The sequence below is a fragment of the Phalacrocorax carbo genome, chromosome 7 (assembly GCF_963921805.1).
Source record: "Phalacrocorax carbo chromosome 7, bPhaCar2.1, whole genome shotgun sequence".
In the NCBI taxonomy this organism is placed as follows: Eukaryota; Metazoa; Chordata; class Aves; order Suliformes; family Phalacrocoracidae; genus Phalacrocorax; species Phalacrocorax carbo.
Window position 1 is genome coordinate 16,636,406 of NC_087519.1, and position 23,950 is coordinate 16,660,355.

At 38.0% G+C, this 23,950-nt stretch overlaps 1 protein-coding gene across 6 annotated transcripts; it reads right to left on the reverse strand.

Moving 5' to 3' along the window:
• On the reverse strand, positions 1-23,894 carry SLTM (SAFB like transcription modulator). 6 transcript variants are annotated; one of them, XM_064456521.1, is made up of 21 exons: positions 23,691-23,894; positions 22,837-22,924; positions 16,364-16,428; positions 15,864-16,049; positions 15,392-15,439; positions 14,342-14,369; positions 12,513-12,927; positions 11,897-11,946; positions 9,809-9,927; positions 8,034-8,183; positions 7,833-7,942; positions 7,584-7,744; positions 7,160-7,251; positions 6,773-6,936; positions 5,583-5,757; positions 4,850-4,974; positions 3,701-3,871; positions 2,511-2,825; positions 1,902-2,040; positions 993-1,150; positions 1-655 (listed from the first exon to the last, which is right to left on the reverse strand). In XM_064456521.1, the coding sequence occupies exons 1-21, from the start codon at positions 23,892-23,894 to the stop codon at positions 547-549; spliced, it is 3,072 nt and encodes a 1,023-aa protein (XP_064312591.1). In that variant the 3' UTR covers positions 1-546. The 6 variants fall into 6 exon arrangements, with proteins under 6 accessions (XP_064312591.1, XP_064312588.1, XP_064312590.1 ...); XM_064456518.1 differs by having other exon boundaries at positions 1,902-2,052; XM_064456520.1 differs by having other exon boundaries at positions 12,513-12,981.
• Between the last annotated feature and the right edge of the window lie 56 nt (positions 23,895-23,950).

The window sequence follows — 23,950 nt, forward strand, 5'->3', positions numbered from 1 at the left end:
TATACAGAATATGAAGGTTTATTTCAAAAGAATACATTTGCAAGAATACACATAAAGCACTCAATGTAACAGTACCTTCTGCAAAAATAGGTTACATAATACCCAGTAATGAAAGAACAATCTTATTTCTCTACAAATCAGAAAGCAGAGATAATAGCCTGGACAACCGTCGAAATGGAGGTTAGAGTTGTGTCTGTTGTGATAAGTAGCTAACCTTAAAGCATGACACTACAGAGCTAACGTTGGTAAATCAAACTACTAGCACACAGCTGCAAACTATTCTTTTATACAGGATTACCAAATATTTTGGTTCCAATTTGTTTTTACACAGCTCTAGTGCCTCAGGGAAAATGCTTATCAAAGATACACAAAAACTATCCAAAATTACAACGTAACTATTAAAATGCCTCCAAAATTGAGAGGAAAGTAATCATGTTAAATTAAAAAAATTTAACCAGGACTTCCAGACAAGATTTCCTGTTTTTAATCAGAGAAAGTTTACAAGAAATTTCAATAAGTTATCTTGAAAGCAAGCAGCCGTAGATCTTAGAATCTTCGTGGAGGTCCACCTTTAAATGGCTTAAATCCTGAGCCACTTCCCCTCTGCATGGAATTGCCTGTGATCTGTACAACTCTATTAAGGGGTGAAGAGTTACTGGAAACAAAGGTTTTAAAAAAAAGTGTTAAGTATCTAAACACTTGGTTTACAGGTAAGAACATTGTTATCTCATATCGCTCAACTGTAAGTCTCAAAAGAGACTGGAAACAATGCAAGAAAAGAGATTTTGCAAGAAGCCACTCGCTTCTGTGCAGCTGAACAATACTGCCATGAGCAATAAAACCACTGTGGAGCCACGGGAAGATGGGTTTCTATGTTGTGCAGCAGCAACCCATCTACAGAATACAATGCTGCTTGCACTGAGATTATACTGCCTAAGCAGAAGCAAAGCTTTGACACCTCAGTAGGGAACTGAGAAGAGTAGCTTTTGTACCTTGTATGTGGAGACATCATGCCACCTCCTCCACGGCCATCTCCCATTCTTCTTGTGTCATGATACCCACTTCCTTGAGAACTAGGTCCATGCCATTCTTTTCTTGGTCCAGTTTCACGACTATGGCGTTCAACAACATGTCTGTCCTCATTATAGTGCTAGTAAGGAAGTGATAGTCATTTTCAGAATGAAAGGCATATTTCATTGTCAACAGGAAGTGAGCTTTTTCAAAAAAGTTAAGCTTACAAGCTTATATATATATAACATACAGAAGTCAAGCATCTTTGAAGATTTTGGTCCATAGGCAGCTAACCCATGCTTACACGAGGCCTGTTAAAAATAACTCTAGATAATAAGAAGGAAGTAATTTGCAATAACGACTATCTGGGTATGCAGGGACTGAAGTCCATGAACTCATGGTTTACTCCCAGTTCTGTCCTGATCTCATATAATCACTGACAAACATGTTCCATATAGCTACAGAAACACTATTATTTTTAAATGCTTCAGGATCTAGTAGCATGGAGCAATTTAGTCTGAGACTTTAAAAGCAAGTCTTAAGGTTTTTCTCTCAGTAGCACAATACAGATTGCAGTGACAAACTGTACTGGAAATAGCAGGCAGTGTAAGGTTAAGATCCTGAAAACATAAGAATTTGTCATCCTAAAAGCCTTATCAGCAACTCAGGTATTTTTCTGATCTACCTGAAAGATACTAGACGTAAAAAGAACTGGGTATGTTTTCTGCAATTTCTTGGCTAATTAAAAAGAACCTTTAAAATAAAGAAGAGTAACTTGAAAACAGCCAGAATACTTGTTAATGATTTATATGATGTTATACTGTCATTTTTCCAGCGTGATTTTGCATTTTCCAGTCTCACTCGTACACAAACACAAGAAGATGACTCACTTGTCCTCCACCTCTTTCTCCCATCACGCCTCGTTCTCCTTCCCTGCTTCCGTACCCAGAAGCACTGCTACGGCTACCAGGAGGTGCACCTCTCACGTGTCCAGACACTTCTCTTCCTGATCGGTCTGGCCTCTCACCTCTGTAAAAATTGCTTTATCAAAATTTTGGTTTCAATATAATAGAATTGGTACCAAATCACAGCATATGTAGACTTCAAAGATTCCTTTTCGGTTTTGAGGTTCCTAGCAACTTGCAGTTAGCTTCTTAGAAAACATTCTTTTAGATCTATGTGGCTCTCTACATAATTAAAGCTTACGTGTTATTTTGTTTACATCTGCATTCTTACACAAAAGCCTCCTTACTACATGTTGCTACCTACACATGCTTAAGAACAGACTGCTGGGAGCCATCATCTAGCTTACAGATGAGGTTTAATGTATGTGACAACCTACACAATTTTTTCCTAATGCTTTTGGACAGTGACCTTGCCATTCTTCGGGCGGGGGGGGGCGGTCTGTTTACACATCAGTTCTTGAGGAACTGCTACTATGGATAAGTTCTACAAAAATCAGTACCTTCACTAGTTTGTGGGTTAGCCAGCAAGTTTACCTGCCATCCCGTTTGTCTGTGCTTATGCTTCCCTCACTCTTCCAATTTGTTTGCCTAGGCGGATTTGAACCAGTCTCTCTTGGATGTCGACCATGTGGTATTTCAGGTCTGTCATGAATTATCACTGTTCTTCTTTCATCTCTGTCTCCTCGCACTTCTCGCCTGTCTGTATCTCGAAGTTCACTTCTTGGTTGCGGCGGTTCATTTCTTCTGGACTCACTGAAGTTCTTCGGGTATCTCTCAAACCCTGGCTCTTCTCTTCGTGCTGTTGGGCGTGTCTTTTTTGCTTCACCTTGATTTACAAAACGTTCTCGCCTAAGTTGTTGAAGTAGGAAAAAGTCATTTGCTTGCCTCCCATTTTCCCCATTTCCTCACACATGCATGAGTATACAAAAATACTATTCATCCTTATATTACATCTTTATTACTACATATGTGGTAAATATCTCAAAGATTCTTCCCACCACAAATTATATTTATTTCTACAGTTGTCATTTTGAGCTTGTGTTCTTACAGCCAGTTTAGCATTTCTTTATGCACTTATCTCTTCACATTTTGGTCAGTTTAATTTAAGCAATTGGAGGGCCTCCATTTTGCCTAGCATGAAGCAGAGGGAATGCTAGATTTCGAGTCAGCTAGAGAAGATAATTCTAGTTACTCACAGTATGTAAACAGAAGCCAGAAGCTACAATTATGTGGTCTTAACTTTATAACTGGTTACTGGAGATGTTTAATGCAAACATGAAGCTGGATCTGGAACCAGCATTTACTGCACAGATGCATGAATCCTGACAAATGTGACTCATGCAAGTAATGTTCTTAACTCTCATGAAATCAGTTGCTTTTAGCCTTGCCTCTTAAGAATGTAAGTTACCAAGTAGGACAGATCTAATCCATTGGAACCCACTTATGACTAGATGTGAGAGAGGAATAACTGCAAAAATCCTTTCAAAATGTCACCCAAAAAACCACCACTAGGCAGCTAGTTTAAAGTCATCAGAGAAAAGCAGACTGGATTCCATGATATAAATGGCCAGTCCTGAAGACAAAAGAAATTTCAGGACAGTACTGGATTTCTATTGCATCAGAACTGTATAAAGCCTTTACTACCATTTTAAATTTTGAACAGTTAAGAGTGAAATCCACAGGGATGTTGGCAGGCAAATACCTGCCCTATTGTCAACACTTACCTATCAAAAGATGATGATGGAACAGAAGAACCTTCTGGATATCGCCCCCGTTCTCTGTGATCAAAATCATTAAACCTGTTCTGCTGGCGACTGTAATCTGAACCATGACTAAAACGTGCATCTGTATCAAGAGCCATCTTCTTATTCTCATTCCAGTAAGAATCATCTCTCCTTTAAGCAAAACAAGTGAAGTCTCATCAGTTACATATACCCAAATCAAGGCCTAATATGCAGAAAATTGTTGAGTCAGTTGTCTGTTTTCAAGATGCTCATTTGACCCTTGGAAAGCCACTAACAAAGGTAGACTCTTTAAACAGTAGTGAACAAAATCATTTAAGAAAAAACAAACAAACAAAAACCCAAATAAAAGTCAAAACACCCCTCTGTTTGAAGTGCAAATTAAAAAGAGAAAATATTAAAATCTAAGCAGTTTAAAAAAAAAAAGAAACAAAAGCCCCAAACAAAATCCCAACAAAATCAAACATCACTATAGCAAAATTTTGCCTTGAAAATAGCCTTCTAGGAAAAAAAAGAAACAAACCAAACCAAAACCTCCCATAAACCAGAACAGCTTTCTCAGGAAAGAATAGTGTAGGAAACATCATAGCCTTGCTCACTATAAACATTCAGGTACAGAGTCTCTGTGATAAAGAATGTGAATAAAGAGATACGTCAATTTTATGGCTAAGGTCTCAGTCCTATTCTTAGAGTCAAATAAAGATCAAAGCCAGTTCAATTCACGTGGCTCAATCACCAAATGACAGATGTCATCAGCTTCAGTAAAAATTAAAAGCCGTCACAGTAACTTCCTGAACCATCCATTTGCCAGAAGCGTGAATTCTTAAAGCAGAAGCTAGAAATTTCAGCCATTAAGGCAGAACAGCTTTTCTTAGAAAATTCCGTGAGTTGCGTTATGCTCTTTTCATACGATGAGAATTCATGGGATGCCTCTCTTATTTCAAAACTCTTTCCCACATATAAGGTATGTTTCATGCTTGGCATAAACTGATGTCAAAGACAAACACCAGAGATCCAATTCTGCTGTGAAGACTTGTTTCAGGTAGCAAAGCATTTTTGAGTGTGACACAAGGCTGGTAGCTGTTTCTTTTTACTAAGTGCTGTAGAACAATGGTTTGAGAATTAGATTACCTATGATCCACATCACGTGGACGTTTCAAAGAATTCCTCTTTTCCTGTTCATAACGAAGTTGTTGCTGTTGTCGACGAAGCTCCTCCCTTTCACGAGCAATACGCTCTGCTTCTTTTCGACGTTCCTACCATGAAAGGGAAGGTTGAATAACCACAACAAACAAAATAGCTCTTCATTAGAGATACCTATAGAACAGTTAGCAAATATATGGAATTAATACTTGATAGCCTTTAATAGGAAACTATCTGATATAATTCATACTTGGGTAGCATCTAAGATGAAAGAGCCAAAGGAATACTTCTATAAAAGAGTAGACGACAGATCTGGAGAAGCTATTGGCTGTTAGAAGTACCTCCAGGTAATTTCTTGGATTGCTACTGTATTTGTTGCACTGAAACACATCTCATTAAGTTTGCAGTGACATTCTCTAGGAAAAATCTAGTAAAATTATGGAAGGCTAGTATAAGCAATATGATCTGCTGTATTTCAGTTTTACAGACAGACATATAGAGCCAATGCATAAACCAGTAGCAAGAATTTGCCATTAAATTACTCACAAGTCAAGCAAACAAGATAAAGATTACTGTTGCTGTACATTGTGGATTATGTAATGTTTGGTTGGTTCTTTTATGGCCTGGGTGGAAGGGTGAAGAGAAAAATTCACCACAAGTGCAAACTGGGTTATACTCCAAAATGATATTCCACTACAGTCCAAAATATAAGCATGCACACCTGTTCGATACGAACACGCTCTCTTTCCAAACGCTCCCGTTCCATCCTTTCCCTCTCTAGTTTTTGCCTTTCAATTTCTAGTCGTTCCCTTTCTCTCTGCAAGCATTCTTCTCGTTCATGCATTATTCGTATGCGTTCCCTCTCACGACGTTCCCTCTCAGCAATTTCTCTTCGCCTAAAGGAAAAAAACCAAACCAAAACCAAAACACTCATCTGAAAAATTTTCTCACCCAAAACTAACATCACCTTAGGCATAGACATTAAAATACATAGTTGAGAATAAGCTCTTGACAGAAGTTCTGGTATCGGAAGTCTACTCCTTTGGCCCCAGGTAGCTAAACTGGTTTTATCATATTCTATAGAAACATTTAAGCACACAATAGATACTAGGAAAAGATATATCAAGAACTATCATTCTTGATGTATCAGACAATAACAACAGCTTAGCAAAGAATATGATTTGGATCTTAAAAATACTTGCTATTTCAGCTCTTGTCCTCTTCATGCTAATAAAAAATTTACTTATTTACCAATAAGACAGAATAACATGACCGCTCTAAATCGCACATGTTCAGTACACTTGTCAACAGCTTCATTTTGCTTTCTTCCACCCACCTACAGCTTACAAGAAGCAGGAAATGCATTTTCTCCTTCAAGCTTTATGCTTGCTGGAAGTTCCTTTGTTTAGGGAAATCCAGCTAACAACAAAAGTCATTTAAATATCCTTTTCAAACTTTTGGCCATATGAAAAAAGCAGAATAGAACAGTGTAGCCATTTAGTCCTTTCATTTAAAGGGACAAGATTGTTTTTAAACAGAGAACTGTTGTATATCTAAATGACAAATCAAGCATAATACAAACAAACAAAAAACCCCAAACACTATTTTTGGCCAGATCCTCTAGTAAGTTTCTCATCTTTTCAAAAAGACAACTGGCATGCAGCAACACTTATAAGATACACGCGCCCCCCCATAGCAAACACTAAGCTATGTGTGTACATGTATATCTAGTAGAAGATTAAACAAAAGTTTTGGAGTCTGTTAATTCACACAGAGATACTGTTAGGTAGAGTCCCAGGCTTTAACATCTGAGTAAAAGGCTTGACAGAATGCGTTCTAATTACATTTCTAAATATAGTATCTGATGAATTAATGCATAAAATAGCCTTTAGCAAAAAGTTGAATTACTACCTTCGGAGTTCAACAGCTCGTCGTATTCTTTCCAATCGAACCATGTGTTCTCGCAATCTCTGTTCCTTCATCTTTTCAAAAGGCAAGATATCCTTTCTACCCCTGTATTCCCTGAATTTCACTTTATCTTGAATAATACGCTCTTTGTTCCTCAATATCTGTGGCTATAGATAGAGATTAGAATGGTTATTTCAGAAGTCTCATTCATTTAGGGAGATTTCTGGATGCTATGTTCAAGTTTCATTTACTACTAAGCTATCCCAAAGCATACAAAGCCTCTATCGAAGTTTAACAATTTGTAATAGTTTATTGACTCTTCAGTGAATATATCAACTGTAAGGTAGTATCAAATCAGATAAGGATTGCATAAAATCTAGAGATACTTACTTTATCAAACCTTCCCCTTCTAACTGTCCTAGTGTGGCCTTGGTCTCCTTTTGTTTGGTCTAAAACTACAACTTGACCTGGGCTTTTACCACCTGGTGAAAGGGGGAGAGAAAAGAACAAAAGAAAAAGGGTTTAAAACACAGATACACATCCCTATTAGCCTATTACAGATTTTCCTCAGTGAAATTTTTAAATCTCTAAATTGAACTGTTACTGATAGGAGAAGAATACCAGCACATGTCTGTAATTAAGTAGTAACATAAAATATGGAAGCTTTAACATCAGCTCTAAAGTAATACATGTTACTGGAGTCTAAAAAAGAACAGGCATTTAATGATCTGGTTTCCAGTAAGAGCAAGAACATGCCCCCAAAACAAGTCAGACACACAGATTCAACAGGAGGAAACATGGCTATATTGCATACTTATTCTTTTCTTTTCTTCAGTTTTCTTAGTGGATTCTTGATTAGGGCCACTTGCTCCATTATCACTCTTCTCATCTTTACCTTCTGTTTTCTTGGCTTCTTTACTTTCTTTTTTTTCAGATTTCTCAGATTTCTTTTCTTCTTTTTTGGTTGATGGCATTCTTGTTAGGAAAGAAGCACACAAATGCAATGAGGATAATTCAACTCAAAGGATTTTCACATCTTCAGAAGTTGTGTGAAATTTCTTACTTGCTGGCTTTATCACTTGATGTAGTCTTCTTATCTCCCATGCTTCTACCTGAACCAGATTTCTCATCGCTTTCCTTCTTCAACTCCTTTTTGGAGGGATCGCCTTTCACCTATATTTTTTTTCCAAAAGCAAATAGGTTAATACAGATTCTTCCATAAGATGGTCTATTTCTATAAAAGCTTTAATCTTATTAAACCTACTTTCTCAACAGAAATTTGTTGTCCATGCAGCTCTGTCCGATGTAGGTGTGCAATACACCTAGCCACTTCTGTACTAGAAGACATTGTTACTATGCCGTAACATTTTGCCCCTGGGCTTCGTGCATTTGTGACCACCTTTGCACCAAGCACCTACATAAACAGGTAAAATTTAGGTTTTGAGAGAGGCATTTCTGTAAGGAAGCTATAGTATTGCAATAATATTTTTGCCCTGGTATGTAAAAAGCAACACAAACAAACCCACCCCACCACCACCACCACACCCACCCCACTAGAAAGACTCACACTCTAAGTTTTCAAAAGCATATAACTTCACAGGAAGTTGCCGCTTTGAGACTTGTATCCCAACTTTCACATCAAGGCATATTAATGCTTAAGTCCTGTTTTGACCAGTCACAACCTCATGCATATTATCTAAATGCTTCTTTTGACAGTTACCATCAACATTAATTCATGGAAACACCACTTATCTGAATTTGACTGTTACTCTCTGACAGATGAGCCCCCACAAAAAAGTCAACAGCTGCCAGTTAATGGCAGGAAAGTATAAGCAGTATTATGTACTAACTTAAGGGAGCCAATTCTTCAAAGGCATCTAGAAAATGTGTCAATTAAGCGATTTTCGCAACCAGCTCTTTGACACCTGCTTCTTGAGAAAGCATTAAGCTTTGTGTTCCTGCTCCTTGCTAGAATTTCTGTAACTACTGGAGCCAGTCTTCTAGATGTAGTCATGCTCTAATCCAGCAATTTTATCCTTCTAGCAGCCCTGTAGTGGTACAGTCATTTAGAAATTAAATATTTCCCAATTAATTTAAAACCAGGAAGCTAAGTAAATACAGGTACCAAACATCTTTACGGCAAAAACTGCCACAGAATTGGAAGTTTTAACAAAATATACTCTCAGGTTTCAACACTTGATGGCATTAAATAAAATCACCTACTAAAGTAATTAGAAAAATCAAATATTCAATAGTCAGTACACATACTTGACATTCACAGGGCTAAGGTTCTAACTAGCTCCCAAGATGCAATAATGTCATAACTGCACGGGCTTATACAAACACTGTGAATTCACAGTTATCAGCCAACTCCTTTGAGAAAAATGAGAACAACTGCAACAAAAATTGTTCTCAGAAGACTGCTTAGCTTATATGGATTCCGCATTGTTCTATAGAATTTGGATGTTAAATTAAGCCAAAATCCAGGAAAAAAGACTTAGTTCAAGCAGCCTGTAAAAAAATACATGAAGTCGTTAATAGAGTCCCTAAAAGAATAGACATTAGCTGTCACATTTTTTTAACCTATTTTTCTCATTCATAAGCCCTCAGAACACATTTTAAAAACAGTATCCCAAAGCAGTAGGCTCTAAAAAAATGTTTATAGTACAGTTTTACCAGTTAGCATATTATCTTACACTCACGGTTAAACAGAGTTGCTGCAAAAGAACATAGCCAGCATTATTTAATAAAACTAATTTTTTTGAAGCCAGTCCTGACCAGTCATATTTGTGACATTTCTTTTGCATTTATCTTACCTCAACAGGAAGAAAGTTTTCTTATAAAATGAACATATGGTTCTTCCTGTAAGCATGCACTCTGACTTTAGATGCTGAAAATATTTGGGTTTTCTAGATTATACCACTTAGACACTTCATCTCAGACTTTTATTTAAATCAAGTATTACTCAATTTCTGTAACTAAACAGAGGAGGGGGAAGAGACACACACAACACACATGGTATCACACCCCATGAAATACCTTTCCGTATTTGCCAAAGAGATTTTTCAAGTCAGCAGCTTTTGTGTTGGAAGACAGTCCGCTAACCCACAGGTTTCTAGTTGAACTTCCACTGCTACCACTAACACTGCTTGCACTTCCTGAAACAAGTTTTACAAAACAGCCAAAAAATTAAGGAGACAAAAGGTACCATGAATATTGAACTAAACCATTGTTAAAAAGAGAAACTCAGCCTGTTACCTATAAGTAACTGTTTATCTGGTTACCTTTCTTGAAAAGACTTCCATATGAAAAAAATATATGCCATAAGATTTTGTTCATTTACCCATTTATTGAGACCAACAGCATGGCTAACTCATACCCAAACAACAGAGTGAAAAATCATACAAGGCATGCTTTACCCTGCATTTGGCTATATACATTTAGCTTCAACTTCTGGTTCTCATCAGTAACTTCCATCCAAGAAAAAATTTTTAGCACCCAACTTTTGTTCTTCATCAGTACATCTTTATACTACTCATATTACCAAGGAAATGGCAGAAAGGTAAATAGAGGAGGTTTAGTTAATCCTAGCCTCCAGAATAGTGTGGTCAATTTCCATAACTTATTGAAGTATCTGCCCTCCATCCAGAGCAACTTTTTAAAAATACTGCTGGATGTAAAACTGGATGCAACCCACCAAAATAATTTCCCACATACTAAGGAAAATAGTAAAGAAAAATTGGAAATACATTGTGTGCCTTAAACACTTCCCCCCCTACATATTAGCCATTATTGCAACAACATAGAACTAAGACCTCAAGACATTCATGTAACATTCACAACATCTTTCAGTCTTATATTATTTGGTTAGGCTTGTTGTTGCTTGCCGCTAAATGCATGAACTGCCTTTGAGTATGTTAAAATGTAGCCAGTCATACAGGCAAGACTGGAACTGGATCTCCAGCTAAACAATCGGGAAATCTGGTGGCATGCAGAGTTTTAAAAGGTAATTTAACCACCTTGAGGAAAAAGGGTGGTTTTTCTTCTTCAGTGCTTCAAGATGAACTAAGAGCAAAAGGCAACAGATCTCAGTTATTGTCAAAGTAGGATTATATTGATAAGCCATGATACTCTTAGAAAATCATTAAATATCATTAGAGAGCTACTACACTGGCTTTGACCATATATTTTAAGACAGCCTTATGACAGTTACAATTACAGTTATATGCTACATTAAAACAAATTTGCTGTATCTTCATTTAGTTTCACTGTAAGCATAACTATCATGAAATGACACGTATGTAACAGAACACCGAATTGTCTGTCACAAAAATTTTACCTCAGAAACTCATTTATCAGGTAAAATTCTGTTCATCCATTAGTGATACACAAGAAATTCTATGACAAAGGTTTTTGGCAAAGAGGTAGCAGGCAAAATATGGAGACACATGAGCTTATACAAATGCATTTGTTCAGCTATGAAGCATCAGTATAACTGGTGACATTAATGTGCTCTTGAGCTTCACTCTGTGATATTGTAATCATAACACAGGGTTTTATGGTAACAGATGGTAACTCGAAGTTAGACAAACAGGTCCATCTTCAATGCACTAAACAGCCACAATTGCAATTTTGCTGACACCTCAGCTGCTATACTTAGTTGAGAGTTCATTGTTTAAAAATGAGCTAGAATTTTAAAAAAGAGACAAAAAATTTCATTGCCATTACATTTAAGTACTTGCAATTATTTTTTGCTTGTTTGGCATATAATATCAACCCAAACCGTTGTAAGTAAGTTACAGTAGGTATATCTGAAAATTACACCTTCTCATAAAAACAAAATACCTGGGAAATGTTAAGTGTAACTTTCTCCCAGAAGTGTTTTGAAATAAGAGAATATATTCTCATGGAGTTTTTAAAGTATTTTTGATCTTATGAGGAATGTGGCATGAAGGAGGAAAAAAAAGTAGACACATACATACAGCTAATGACTACTGCACTTCTAGCATAGTTTACTACAGATGGATGAATTCAAGTATATAAGCCGGTTTAGTACATGGCAAGCAACTTCTCAAACAGGAAACCATTCAGTTCAAAGAGACTACTACCCTAATTTGTAAGAGTTACCTTTATCATCCTTTGACGTTGTCTTGCTTTCTTTAGATTCCTTAGTAGAGCTAGAGAAGCAAATTAAAAATCAGAAGAAAATTGAAAATACAGAATTTGTTAAGTGTTGCATTTTATATTACTAATACTAGTAGACAAGTTAACATTTCAAAAAATAAAAAAGGGCTAGACTGTATATTTGAACAAATGATTCCCTTATGGATTCTTGCACTGATTTTCCCCAAGATGCCTGAAGATCTAGATTTTCTGACAACTCTATTCAGTGGATATATGGCAATCTTCTCCAGATTTCAGGACGGGGACTTGACTTCATTTTGTGTTCTTAGAACTGATAGCTGTTCATTACCATCATCACAAGGACATTTAAAAAAAAAACCATCAATTTGAAAAAAAAAAAAATAAATAAATGCTGACAATTCGACAATGCAATCAGTAGGACATAGTGTCTATACGAAGATCTTGAATTTTAAAAAGTAACTTATGGCGGTCAAAAAAATCTAAAAGCAGGAGCATAGGATACTAATTATAAGATTCTTGCTGCTACCCCCTTAATGTAGAGTGATCTTATTGAATGCTGGTACTCAGTATCGTAAAGAACTGACATAGAAAAACAAACCTCTTTGCTTGACCAGAGGCCCCAGTAGACGAGGGACCTTTCTTCAAAGTATCCTTCTCTTTGTCTCCAGATTCTGCTTTCTTTGAACTTTCTCTGGCTTCCTTCTTGACAGGATCACCCTTCACGCAGTCTTCCTTCTTACCATCTTTATGGTTCTCAGTCATCTCATAGTCCTTGCTTTCCTTCTCCAGGCTCTGTGAAATGGTATCCTGCCCATCCTTTGGCTTACTTGCTTCAGAATCTGTAATTTTCACATTTTTACCTGTTTCTAGGAGGTCATCACCATCAAAATCCAGAGTGATGGCATCTTCAGCCTGGATTGTAACCGATATGTTATCATCCTCAGCTTCTTTCACAGAGGTGTTAGCTTCCATCTCTTCGTGAGCCGTGTGATCAGCCTCAGCTAGGCTTTCTTCTGAAGGAAGAGGTTTAGATACTTCTTGTGTACCATCACCAGAACCTGCTTTATCTAAGAGGATTTAACAGGAATAAATATGGCAAAACAAGAAGTTTAAACAATTTCATATGCATAAGCTAGAATAGGACCTAGAAAATACAAAGCCAGTTATTAGCACCGATGGAAGGTTAGGAAAAAAAACACAAGGTGTATTAACACAAATATAAATCCTTTACCCAGGATCACTTATTCTTCACGGCAAAACACATTTTCTAGAGACAAATACCAAAATATTAGGAGGGAGAATATGGTTCCATCCCGGAGATACCCGTTCTTCATAAGTAGCCGCCATTTTCCAGTTTAGGATTTAGTGTTCCATAGGAAAATAGTTGCTTTGGACGCTCACAGTTTGATTTAATCTGCCTTTGAATCTTCCTCATTCTAGGACTTCTAACCTTCCGAAATCCAAAAGAATTACAGTCTTGGAGAATTTCAGTCAGTCTTCCACACTGGTGTTCTCTTTTGTTTTTCCTTCCTAAGCAGTTGTTTGGCAGTCAAGTTAGCTGTACAAGGCTGCTGCAGAAAACGGAGGAGTGAGCTTTAATCCAGAGTTCGTAGAAAACGGTTCTCAGTCTTCATCCACTGGACAGATTTTCCATCTCAGTCCCACACAGGCATCTCCAACCATATTCTTGGATTTGTGCAGATGAGACACTTCAGCCTTAGGGTCCCTTGTAAACATGGAGTCTGTAGTTTTATCCTGTAACTTCAGTAATGTGTTTATTCCATCTTGTGTAAAGTGATGGTGTTCCATGTCCTTTCTAGTCCACAATATGTAGATCCTTAAGACTTCTGTCCAGGAAGTCTGTTTGCCCAAATGCATTACATTCCTTCTATAGTTTCATTAATGAGAACAGCTTAACAAAAAAAAAAGGTAGCTGCTTCACAGGTTTCCAAACACTTGTTTTGCCATCCTATATACAACTGGTATTTCTAAGTGACAGTACGCCGAGAATATGATGGTCCGTACATTTGTTGGGTGCCTAAGTTCAGTGTAAGGGTGTATGATTTTGCTCACTTAAACATCAGTTACTGCAGTACAAGTTGGAAGCTTTTGCATCACGACTTACCGTATATTAAAATCAGAGTCCTTGAATACTATGTTTTTTTTCATTAAGAATCATAGTATTACAACTATATTACACATCCACCACAGTAACTGATAAGTACTGTAATCAACTCTTAAGAGTAAAGTAACTCTTAGGAGCAAAATAAACCCACTGACTGCAATGATTCCACGTGCTGAGCTTAATAAGGAGACAGCTGATACTCAGTGCTGGAGACAAGCCTAGTATTAGTATAGAGATGGAGTATTACAAAAGAAAGTTCCCTGCTCTAAAGAGCTCTGAACGCTATTAAACTTTAAACATACCTTTTCCATTTTCTTCATCTTCACCATCCTGCAAGAAAAGGAAGTCAAGACTAAATGCCTTCTCCTTTAAAACTTTCAGCAGAGCAGTTAACATTTTCCACAGCATTTCTATCATATGAATGCAAATTAATGAACTGAAAAGTGTTACCAAAGAAAAGATGATCTAGAAACCAAGCCCATGCACCAACCTTGGCAAATCACTGAAAATTTGTATGACACTTCACTGCTATCTGCAACACTTGCAGTTTGCAACTGGCTGGAATACACGGCTATTTTCTTTCCCCCTCCCTTAACTCAACAGGATATTTCTAAACTGTCCCATGTCTTGCTAAAGCCTTCAGAATGGATATCATGCTGCCTATTATTACTTTCAATGAAATGCAAGCAATCCATCATAAGCTTTAAAAGCTTAGGACAGTTGTCAGAAACTAGGTAGACTTCCTCCACTAAGTACTTAAGAACTAAACTATGATTTTACTAGATATGTACTTATTTACCATGAACCTCACTGTGCAAGACATGCTGTATCAGATGTCCCTTTTCAGACATCAATTGCATGTAACTCAGAATGAATTTCCAAACATAGAAGTTGTTAGTATTAACAAATAACCCACCCCCCCAAAAAAAAACCCCACCACCACACACCCTTATCCAACCCCAAACAACCAACCCCCTGTGCCAGCAAACATTCTCCAAAGGCAAATTTCTATGTTAAAACAGGAGCTGTAAACTCCTGTATAGGCATTTGGCATAGCCCTGTGAAGTGTTTTTAAGAGAGTTTGAAAAACATCCCTTGCTAAGTCTATGCACTGAATACTCCCAAACTGTTGGCAGGAATTTGCATTTAAATAGGACACGTTATTTGGAATCCACAATTATGTGCATTATATATAAAAAATAATAATGAAAGCTTCCCATACTGTTTACCTTTACTGTATTACATCATCTGACTCTCTAAGATGCATGCTGGAACAAAAAGCCAGTCTCAAGTGATCTGTTAAGCTGATTTTCATGCCTATTTAGTTGGAGAAGAACTGATTTGGAACTTACATGGACAGTTGGAAAAGTGTAGTCTTCTATGTCTCGACCTTCATTTTCCTATGAGAACATAAAAGGGACTTGCTCAGCAAACTGTAAAACAAACACTAAGAGAGTCAAGAGGTTCAGTTCAGAAAACATTTTAGTTAAACAGATACACATTCAATAAAGTGAGCATCAATGAGCAGTTCTCATGACTTGCATCTTTCAGTTCAGATTATATATGTCACTACTACTACCAGGGAAAAGGACCACTTGGGAACTCTGTATGGACTGTGGTAGAATTTTATCAATCAATGCCACATTTGTTTTAGGACTATTCAAACACTAAGTCACGGAGAACAGAAAGAAAAATGTACCATATTATCTTTCAGAGATAAGCAAGCAAGACAAACTGAAAGACTAGTTCTGACTTCCTAGTAATACAGACAAAGGAAAACTTACATTTGGCTGATAAAAATGCATGTAAGAGACAAAGTAGTACCTGACTTTCAGAACCCTTTTCTGGATCTTCTGTTGTCTCTGCTGGCTCCAGGTCATGGTATCTTTTCTTTGCTGCAGATGGTAGTTCTTTAGAATTCAAGTTCTCATCTTCAACAGATTCTTTGAAGTCCTTTAATTCATCATTTCCATCTTGATCACTTGCATCTTGAGCCTCCAATTCACTTTCCTTTTGGTGTGAACAACAAATATTTGACATAACTAAGGGTATTAGCTATATTCTGAAATATTCATTGCTAGAATCACTGTTTCTGCAGAATACCGTACCACACTATAATAAAAATTCACAGCATGTTTTAAAAAAAAACAACACCTCACACCTTCACACTCTTAGGCATCACAGCTGTGAACACAGTAAAAATAATGCTCAAATTTCCACATAAATTAGCACAAAGAAAATAGAAGCTTTTTTTTTTTGGTACATAAAGCCAAACATTGAACTTAAATATAAACTGGGGGAAAAAATTTACATACTTTTATTACCTTGACAAAGGAATCATCTTCAACTGAAGCATCACCAGTTAATTCATCAGCTTCCTGCTTTTTACCTGAAACAATAGGATGTGCTAATGACTAGAGCTGTCACGTAGAGCAGACTTTCTTTCAATACTGTGTTGGGCCTTAGTTAATTATTCCCTATATGCTCTAGTTTATCTGAACTGTTCACTATAACATAAAACTTCCAAAATTGAATATTTTTAAGGTGAGGAAAAAAATGTCAGCTAAGTGAGCATGAACAATCATACTTTGCATAAACAAGTAGTTACATCCAAGTTAGTGATTTTAATACCAACCCTTCTACTTGGAGTAATAATGGAATTCAGGAGAACATTAAAGTGTATGTTTCTAGAATTACTGGAGTTAACTGGACTTTATGACCTAAGGCTTTGGAAAGGCCTTACTTTATAGGATAATTAGCATCACTAAGCAATTTAGGTTAGAAGCGACCTCTAAAGGTCATCTAGTCCACCCCACCTCCTGCTCAAAAGCAGAGCTAAGTTCCAGGTATGATTGGATTGCTCAGGGTTTTACCTAGCTGTATTTTTGAGTATCCATAAGTATGGCAATTGCACAGCCTCTCCAAGCCATCTTTTTCAGTGCTTTTCATCACTAGAAGGAACAATCAGCAGAAGAATTGAGTCAGGTGAAGCATTTGAGTTTTCTACATATTCTTTACTGAACTACGGGCATGTTCCATTGAAGAATTCTATTATTCCACCACATACACACTCTTCTCTAATAAAGATGGCTCTGTGGAGACGATGGCTAAACACCATTCCCTTTGGAACCCATTGAATTTCCTTAACCTTCTGCAAAAACAAGACCAAGGAACACTAGATATAAATATCTCCACACAAACACACCCTTTGTAGAGCATTCTCTCTGATTCATTCCATCAAAAATTAGCCTATGCAATGGTATTCAGTAGCTCAAGGTACAAAAGCAGTTCTGTTAGGAAGCGGCTTTATTATCTTGTACTGAAACTCAGTTATCAATTCAAGATGCAAATAAGATGGCAGTCATGATCAGCACTTAATGCTTTATTTTTTGTCATTACATCTTCCCTCACCCCTTCATCCTCTGAAGACTTGGCTAAATCAATTCTATAGATATTCTAAAGAAATAGAAAAGAAAAACATAAGCTGAAGTTTAATTCAGTATGGATGGACATTTCTGCTGCCTGGAATAGTCAATTTTTGTCAGCAATCAATTTCCATAGTCTTTCATATACAGTTCTTAAATTGCATTTTAAAGCTGGAAACTGCTCGACTACAGGGCAAGAGGAAAAACTACTGTTTTAGTTTTACTTAGATTCCAGTTGTTTTTACTCATTTCACTGACAGTACTCCTATACACAGCATATTGTTTTTAGTTCCGATGCACACTAGCATCCAGGAAAAGACACACAGCATAAGTTATTTCTACAACTGCAAAACATGAGATCTAAACATTCAGATCTAAATGCATAAAGAGATCTTACTGCTGATTTTACTTAGTTTAAACCAAACAAAACATTCTTGTTTTATAGTTGTAATCCAATAGATTTGTGAGATTTTGGTGCAAAGAGCCAGCAGCACAGGTATACTTAGGGAAGCTAGCTTTCCTCAGAAAGAGGAGCGCACTTACACTAAAGGACAGGTTTTGATATTGTATTCCTATTTTAGCACTCTGATATAATCTACATCCACAGATATCTTCAATATAAATAAAAAGCAGTGAGACACAGCAAGGATTTCTACACACATTCAACTGTTTTCTGTTTTACCACTCTCACATTTCAGTTCTTTAGTTTGTTAAACCTAAAAGTCCAAGTTTTTCCTTCATCCCATATCCAGCTAAGCATACACAGAGACAGGCTAACACACAGAGCAGATGCTAGACATATTTAGCAACTATCTAGCATGTACTACCATGAAAGCTATTTAAAGTCACTCATTTTGCCTGAGGAAATCTGGCAGGTGAACTAGAACCCTGACTTTATAAGGAATAGGAAAAAAAAAAAATTGACAAAGCTACCTCAAGGTAGTCTCATCATTCTGCAATGGCAGCTAGACAACTATACTCTATTGACATGACCTCACCAAGAGGAAGTTATGTTTCAGTAATGAAGCTGTCCATATCTTTTGTTTGCTGCTAGATTAAGCCAGACAGGAATACATGTTTTCATTAGCTTTTCTTTAGTCCGTCTGTTTTTCTTTGCAATAAGTCCCATTTACTATGATTACCATAGGTATTCTAAGCCATAAGGAGACCTGCACAATGACCACTTTTCAGCTTCAAGCCAGAAGAAAGTGGTAGGAAGTTTGCTTTCCCTCCCAGTTCTGTGTTTCAGGTTACTTTTAGCTGGTTAGAGTCACACTGCTCAAAAGTGACGCTTCAAGGTTCTGATACAGATAGTTTTCAGATGTTGGTACAGTAACTTGCCAAAAAGCCAAACTTACCCACACTGATACTCATCCACAACGAGCTTCTGAAGGGCACAGTTGGCTGGCTCAATTTCATGTAAATAAAGTCAGATTGCATCAAACACCTTTTGGAAACTCTTTCTGTGAACTTATTTAAGACTGATATCACTTTGAGGAAGATAACTGGGATTAAAAGGTATGTTAACAATTACAGTCAGAACAGCTGGACTTTCTGCAGACAACAGGCATAGTAGGTCTCAAGTCATACAAGTTGTCAACTCACGATAAAATTTATGCACAGGTTTGTCCATGCAGTGGCTACTGAAAATGTCAGTGGTGTAAGCTACACTCACCACAAATCTGGGTGCCTAACAACACAAATACTAAATTACCTTGGAATGGTGGCACTCCTTTATAAGCCCTGCCCAATCCTTTTTCTGGCAATTGCCATTGCCACACACCATAAAATTGCAAAAGACTATTTAAATAGAGAAAGAATATTATCTTTAGAAGTAAGTAGAAGATTTAGAACATCTTTAAAATGTTTAACATTATGCAGGTTTAGCTTTCATCTCATTTACAAGTCTTACAGTAGCACGAGCTTGTTCTACCTATTCATGATCCTCTCCATGAGGAATTCAGGCTACCTGAGTGTATACAGCATTATAGAAGAGTGCATTTTAGACAAGTCTTGAATTGTACATCTGCATCTCATGCAGAGGTAGAGTGACAGATTCATCATAAAATTTCAGAAGAATTAGTGCTTGCATTTCTTCTGGTATTCCTGCCAAAACCCCCAACAGGATTCTATCATACCTGATGCTAAAGATTCATAAAAAACACGGGACAGGAAGCAAAAAGGAAGAAGGGGAAACAAAACCTCTACAGTGGAGTAAACTCTTCATAGTGTTATTTAGTTAAATGGTTTGCTGCAATTTGAATAGTCTCATTTGCTACAATGCTAACAAAAGTAAATTATCCTATTACATTTCTGTATTCTTAAATGGTATCATAGGGTAACAAGAATATTTGTCTTCTACAGTGTCTGCAGGATGCGGCTCTTAGTCATTTATGTTTTTTAGAAAACATGTACTTAGCAAAGTCAGATACTCTCTAGAGCATCACCAATTTGTTCATAAGATTTGCCATCATTTGTAATCATATGATTAAACATTCGTAACACCTTCATCAGAGATATCACTCACTCCCACTTTAACAAAATTACCTCAGATTTGGCAAGACTACTTCTTCCTATCTGAGGGCACATGCATGCCTTACCTACAGTTTGTTGCACACCATTTATATCTTGCTTCAATGAGGCATAATATATTATAACTTAAATGATGAAAACAACTTTCCAATATTGGAACCACCTACACAAAACGTTTCTAAGGTTCTGCATGCTATTTTTCAAGTATTGATTACAACTTACAATACCTTAAATTTCTATCATCAGTACTGAGTTCAGGTATTTTAGCTTAATAATTCCCTCCTTCCAAGGAAAGACTCTTCTCTATATACCATCTACTCATTAACATGCAAGAAGAAAGTCTAGTTTAAAAGGAATGTTCTCTTTACAAATAATTTGCATATGTCTTTCCTCAAAAGAAGATAATGTACTTATAATGTACCTCCTTATAGTGTACTCTGTCCTGAGTTCAGATCTAAACCCAATAACCATCTGACATAGTTCATGATTTCTTCAGAAGGGGAAACCCCCTTACTCCCTCCTGTTCACCTCTCTCTGGCTTGTGTGAGGAGGTTTATCCATTACTCCCGCTCCTTGGCCTTTTCCGACACTGTATTTTCTTCGTAAACAAATATCTAATATTCCTACTCTCCTTTGTACAGCAATAACAGCATGGGGAAAAAATACTATAGGACTAGTAGTGCCATTAATTTTACTGCTGGACAGCAGTAAAATAATGAAAGACCCATCAGTATCAGTCTGAAGCTGGAGGGCAGGGGGGAAGCGAGAATTAGCAAAAGGCCTAGAGCAATCTGTTGGCAAAAACAGTAGAGGAAGCAACACTACTCCTAGTGAAGAGCGCATACAAGCCCAAGGAGTATGAAGATAGTTAATTTTAAACAAAAATTCAGTCCTACTGAATTCAGTTGATGGGTATACATCTCCACATGCCTTTGAAAGTTTCCTAGTGACACGTTAGGGAACAGATTTTCGAAGTGCTAGATTTCCATGTTTTGAGGGGTACTTTCAGGTTACTAGTAACATATTTCAGGAGAAAGCACTGGAGAGAGAGATAACCTCACAAACAACATGTACAAGGAATAGTTAAGAAAAGTTTCTTTCTTATAGTTAGAAATAAACTAGTAAGATCAAAAAAGATTTTTCCCTAGATGAATTAATGAGTTCTTCTTGTTCCACCCTTGAAGATGAATACAGCATGGATCCCTCATACTTTTGGCACAAAATTTTCTCATATGGCTTTTGTAATCCAAAAAGTAATGAGGAAAAAAATCTCTTGAGCTTGCAAAACCAGCAGATAAGAACTTCATGAAGGTTGTATTTTACTTTGAGGTTTACCAAAAATATACATGTCATACGTACACCTTACAATTAAATTCCACACAAGAGGTGGCAGGGAACAGCTACTGAAGCCCTGCCTCAGGCAGCAACATCACTAGTAGGCAAACTGCCTTTGCAGAAGCAAAAAACAGTATAACTAAACAAGAAGCAGGTTCAAGAACATTAGACACATCACATTAGTTTGGAGAACAGGAATATGAAAAGCAGCAGTAAGAGAAGCGTTCATCACAAGCAGATCAAGTAGTAATTTAGATCTCTACATGAAAAATGGTGGAAGCATTTCCTTACTTAGCTTCCATGTAGTTTTCTTAAGTATCAGTTACCTTTCCAGAGTAGGGAATAAAGTAACGTGACAGGAAAAAATGGAACTACGTTGTGAAACAGCTTATTTCCTTTCACTTTTCTAGCGTGTCAAAAGTACAGATAAATTAATCAAACCTTCTATGCAGTTAGATTTTATTATTAAATTCCCCAATCACAGCACCAGACAAAAGCATGAATAATCACTTCCACCACAAAACTCAGCCTAAGACAACTGACAGTGGTATAAGATTGATTATTTCCAAAACAGGTATCTATAGCACATATATGAACATTCTTTACATGTATGTTCATTGAAGAATGCTATGCATAAACCAGACATTTCCTTTCCTACTATTACTTGATTATGGATACTCCCAGAACAACAGAAAACTAAAGCCCAAACAAAAATTCCCCAGAATCCAAACTCACACAAAAAAAATTTAAAATACTTATACAGAAAGAAAACACAGAGCTGACACAATCTATGTGAAACAAATCAGTATAAAATCTAAACAATTATTTTTCCCAACAAAAGACTAAAATCTCTTAACTGAACATTTCAGAGTGAGCCTTTAGATCCCATTCAGGAAATTCACATTTATAATACTATCTTCAGTAAAAAGAATGCCAATAAACTCTCACAACAAAGTCCACTTCAGGCAGTGACCCCCTACCACATATTATCATATGCTCATCGCTAGCCTAGGTCCAGCACCTTTTTATGGCTAAATAAGTTCTTAATTCTCCCTTTGCTCTTGCACAGATACTCTCGGACACTACAGAGATACCCATCCCCAGCATCAGAACCAACAGCAATTCCTATACCAGATTTGCACCTGTAACATTCCATGTTCAGGATCTCTGTTAACACTGCATATTCGAAAAATCTCACAGATCATCTACACAGTCTCAGCACACACAGCCCAAGACTACCAGATCTCGGGCTGTACAGCCACTACCTCATAACACATCTCTTAACTCACCTATTTTCCACATATATCCAGCATCCCTATACATTTCTTGTATACAGTGACTAAAAATGGATGAGTAAGGCAAAAGTTGTCTTACATGACAAAAGTCATAAACAGTAAAGTCACAGCTGTATCCAAACTACAGGCCACAGTTCCATGCTCCATCTTTAAGCTGATATATACATAAAAAACTGCTTAAGAATGTAATGTGTATCAACAGATCTTAACCTTTGCCTTTAGTTGGTTTCTTGGTGGGTGTGTCAGCCGAAACAGTTATTTCAATATTATCTGGATCACCTCCTTCTTCTTCAATAGCCTAAATAAGACAAAAATGCAATTTTAAACAGATTTCAGGGGGAAGCTAGACAAACTGACTTCAGCAGAAGTCAGCGAGCCAAACGATTACTTTTTTCTGTATAAAAAATACTTCATAAAACACTCTGGGTTAAACCTTTCACTTAAAGCTGGAGGAGAGGGAGGGGACGCGAATGATAATGGCAAGAGTTTAAGCTGCTAAAAGAACATTTTCAAAGTACAGCTTATGAAGGATCAGCACGTTTCTCTCTGGAAACATAATACTACAAAGCCACTACAACATCCACGATGATAAGGGCAGCACAAAAACAGGAGGAAAGGAAACACAGAAACCCTACAGCAACAACAGCCCCCGGGCTCGTCCCAGCGGCCGCCCGACGAGCTCCAGCGCCCGGGCGGCGGCCGGGCCGCAAGGCGAGCTCCACCGGCCGGTCCAGGCTCTGCTAGCCGGGACATCGAGCCGGGCCCGGCCCAGCCCACACACCACCGCCCCCCACCTCGGCGGCCGAGAGGGGCGTGCCGCCCTGCCGGGGCTACGCACCGCCACCGGGGCTGCCCGGTCGCGGTAGACCCTCGTCCCTCCACCGACACCACCACAGGGAGAGGTCCCGCCCCTCACACCGGGAGCAGCCAGGGGGGCCGCGAGGGCCCCGCCCTCAGAGCCAGGCAGCAGCGGGCCGGACCCCTCACTGGGCCGGACCCCATAGCAGGTCGGGCAGAGCCAGGCCGGCCCCGGCGGACCCCCGCGGCCTGTGTCGGCCTCTCACCTGCTTGAGCCGGGAGATGAGCACGGTCTTCACGCCGGTGATGTCCAGGTTGCGCCGCTTCAGTTCCGACTTGAGGTCAATGACCCGCAGATCGGTGATCTTCTTGCTCTCAGTGGGGGGCAGCGCCGCCGCCACCGCCGCCGCCGGGGCAGCGGGTGCCGCGGGAGCCCCCGCGGCAGCCTGAGAGGAGGCGGTGGCGGCCATTTTAGAGCGACTGAGCGCGGCAGCTGCACGCACAATGAAACCCCCCCACCGGCCGG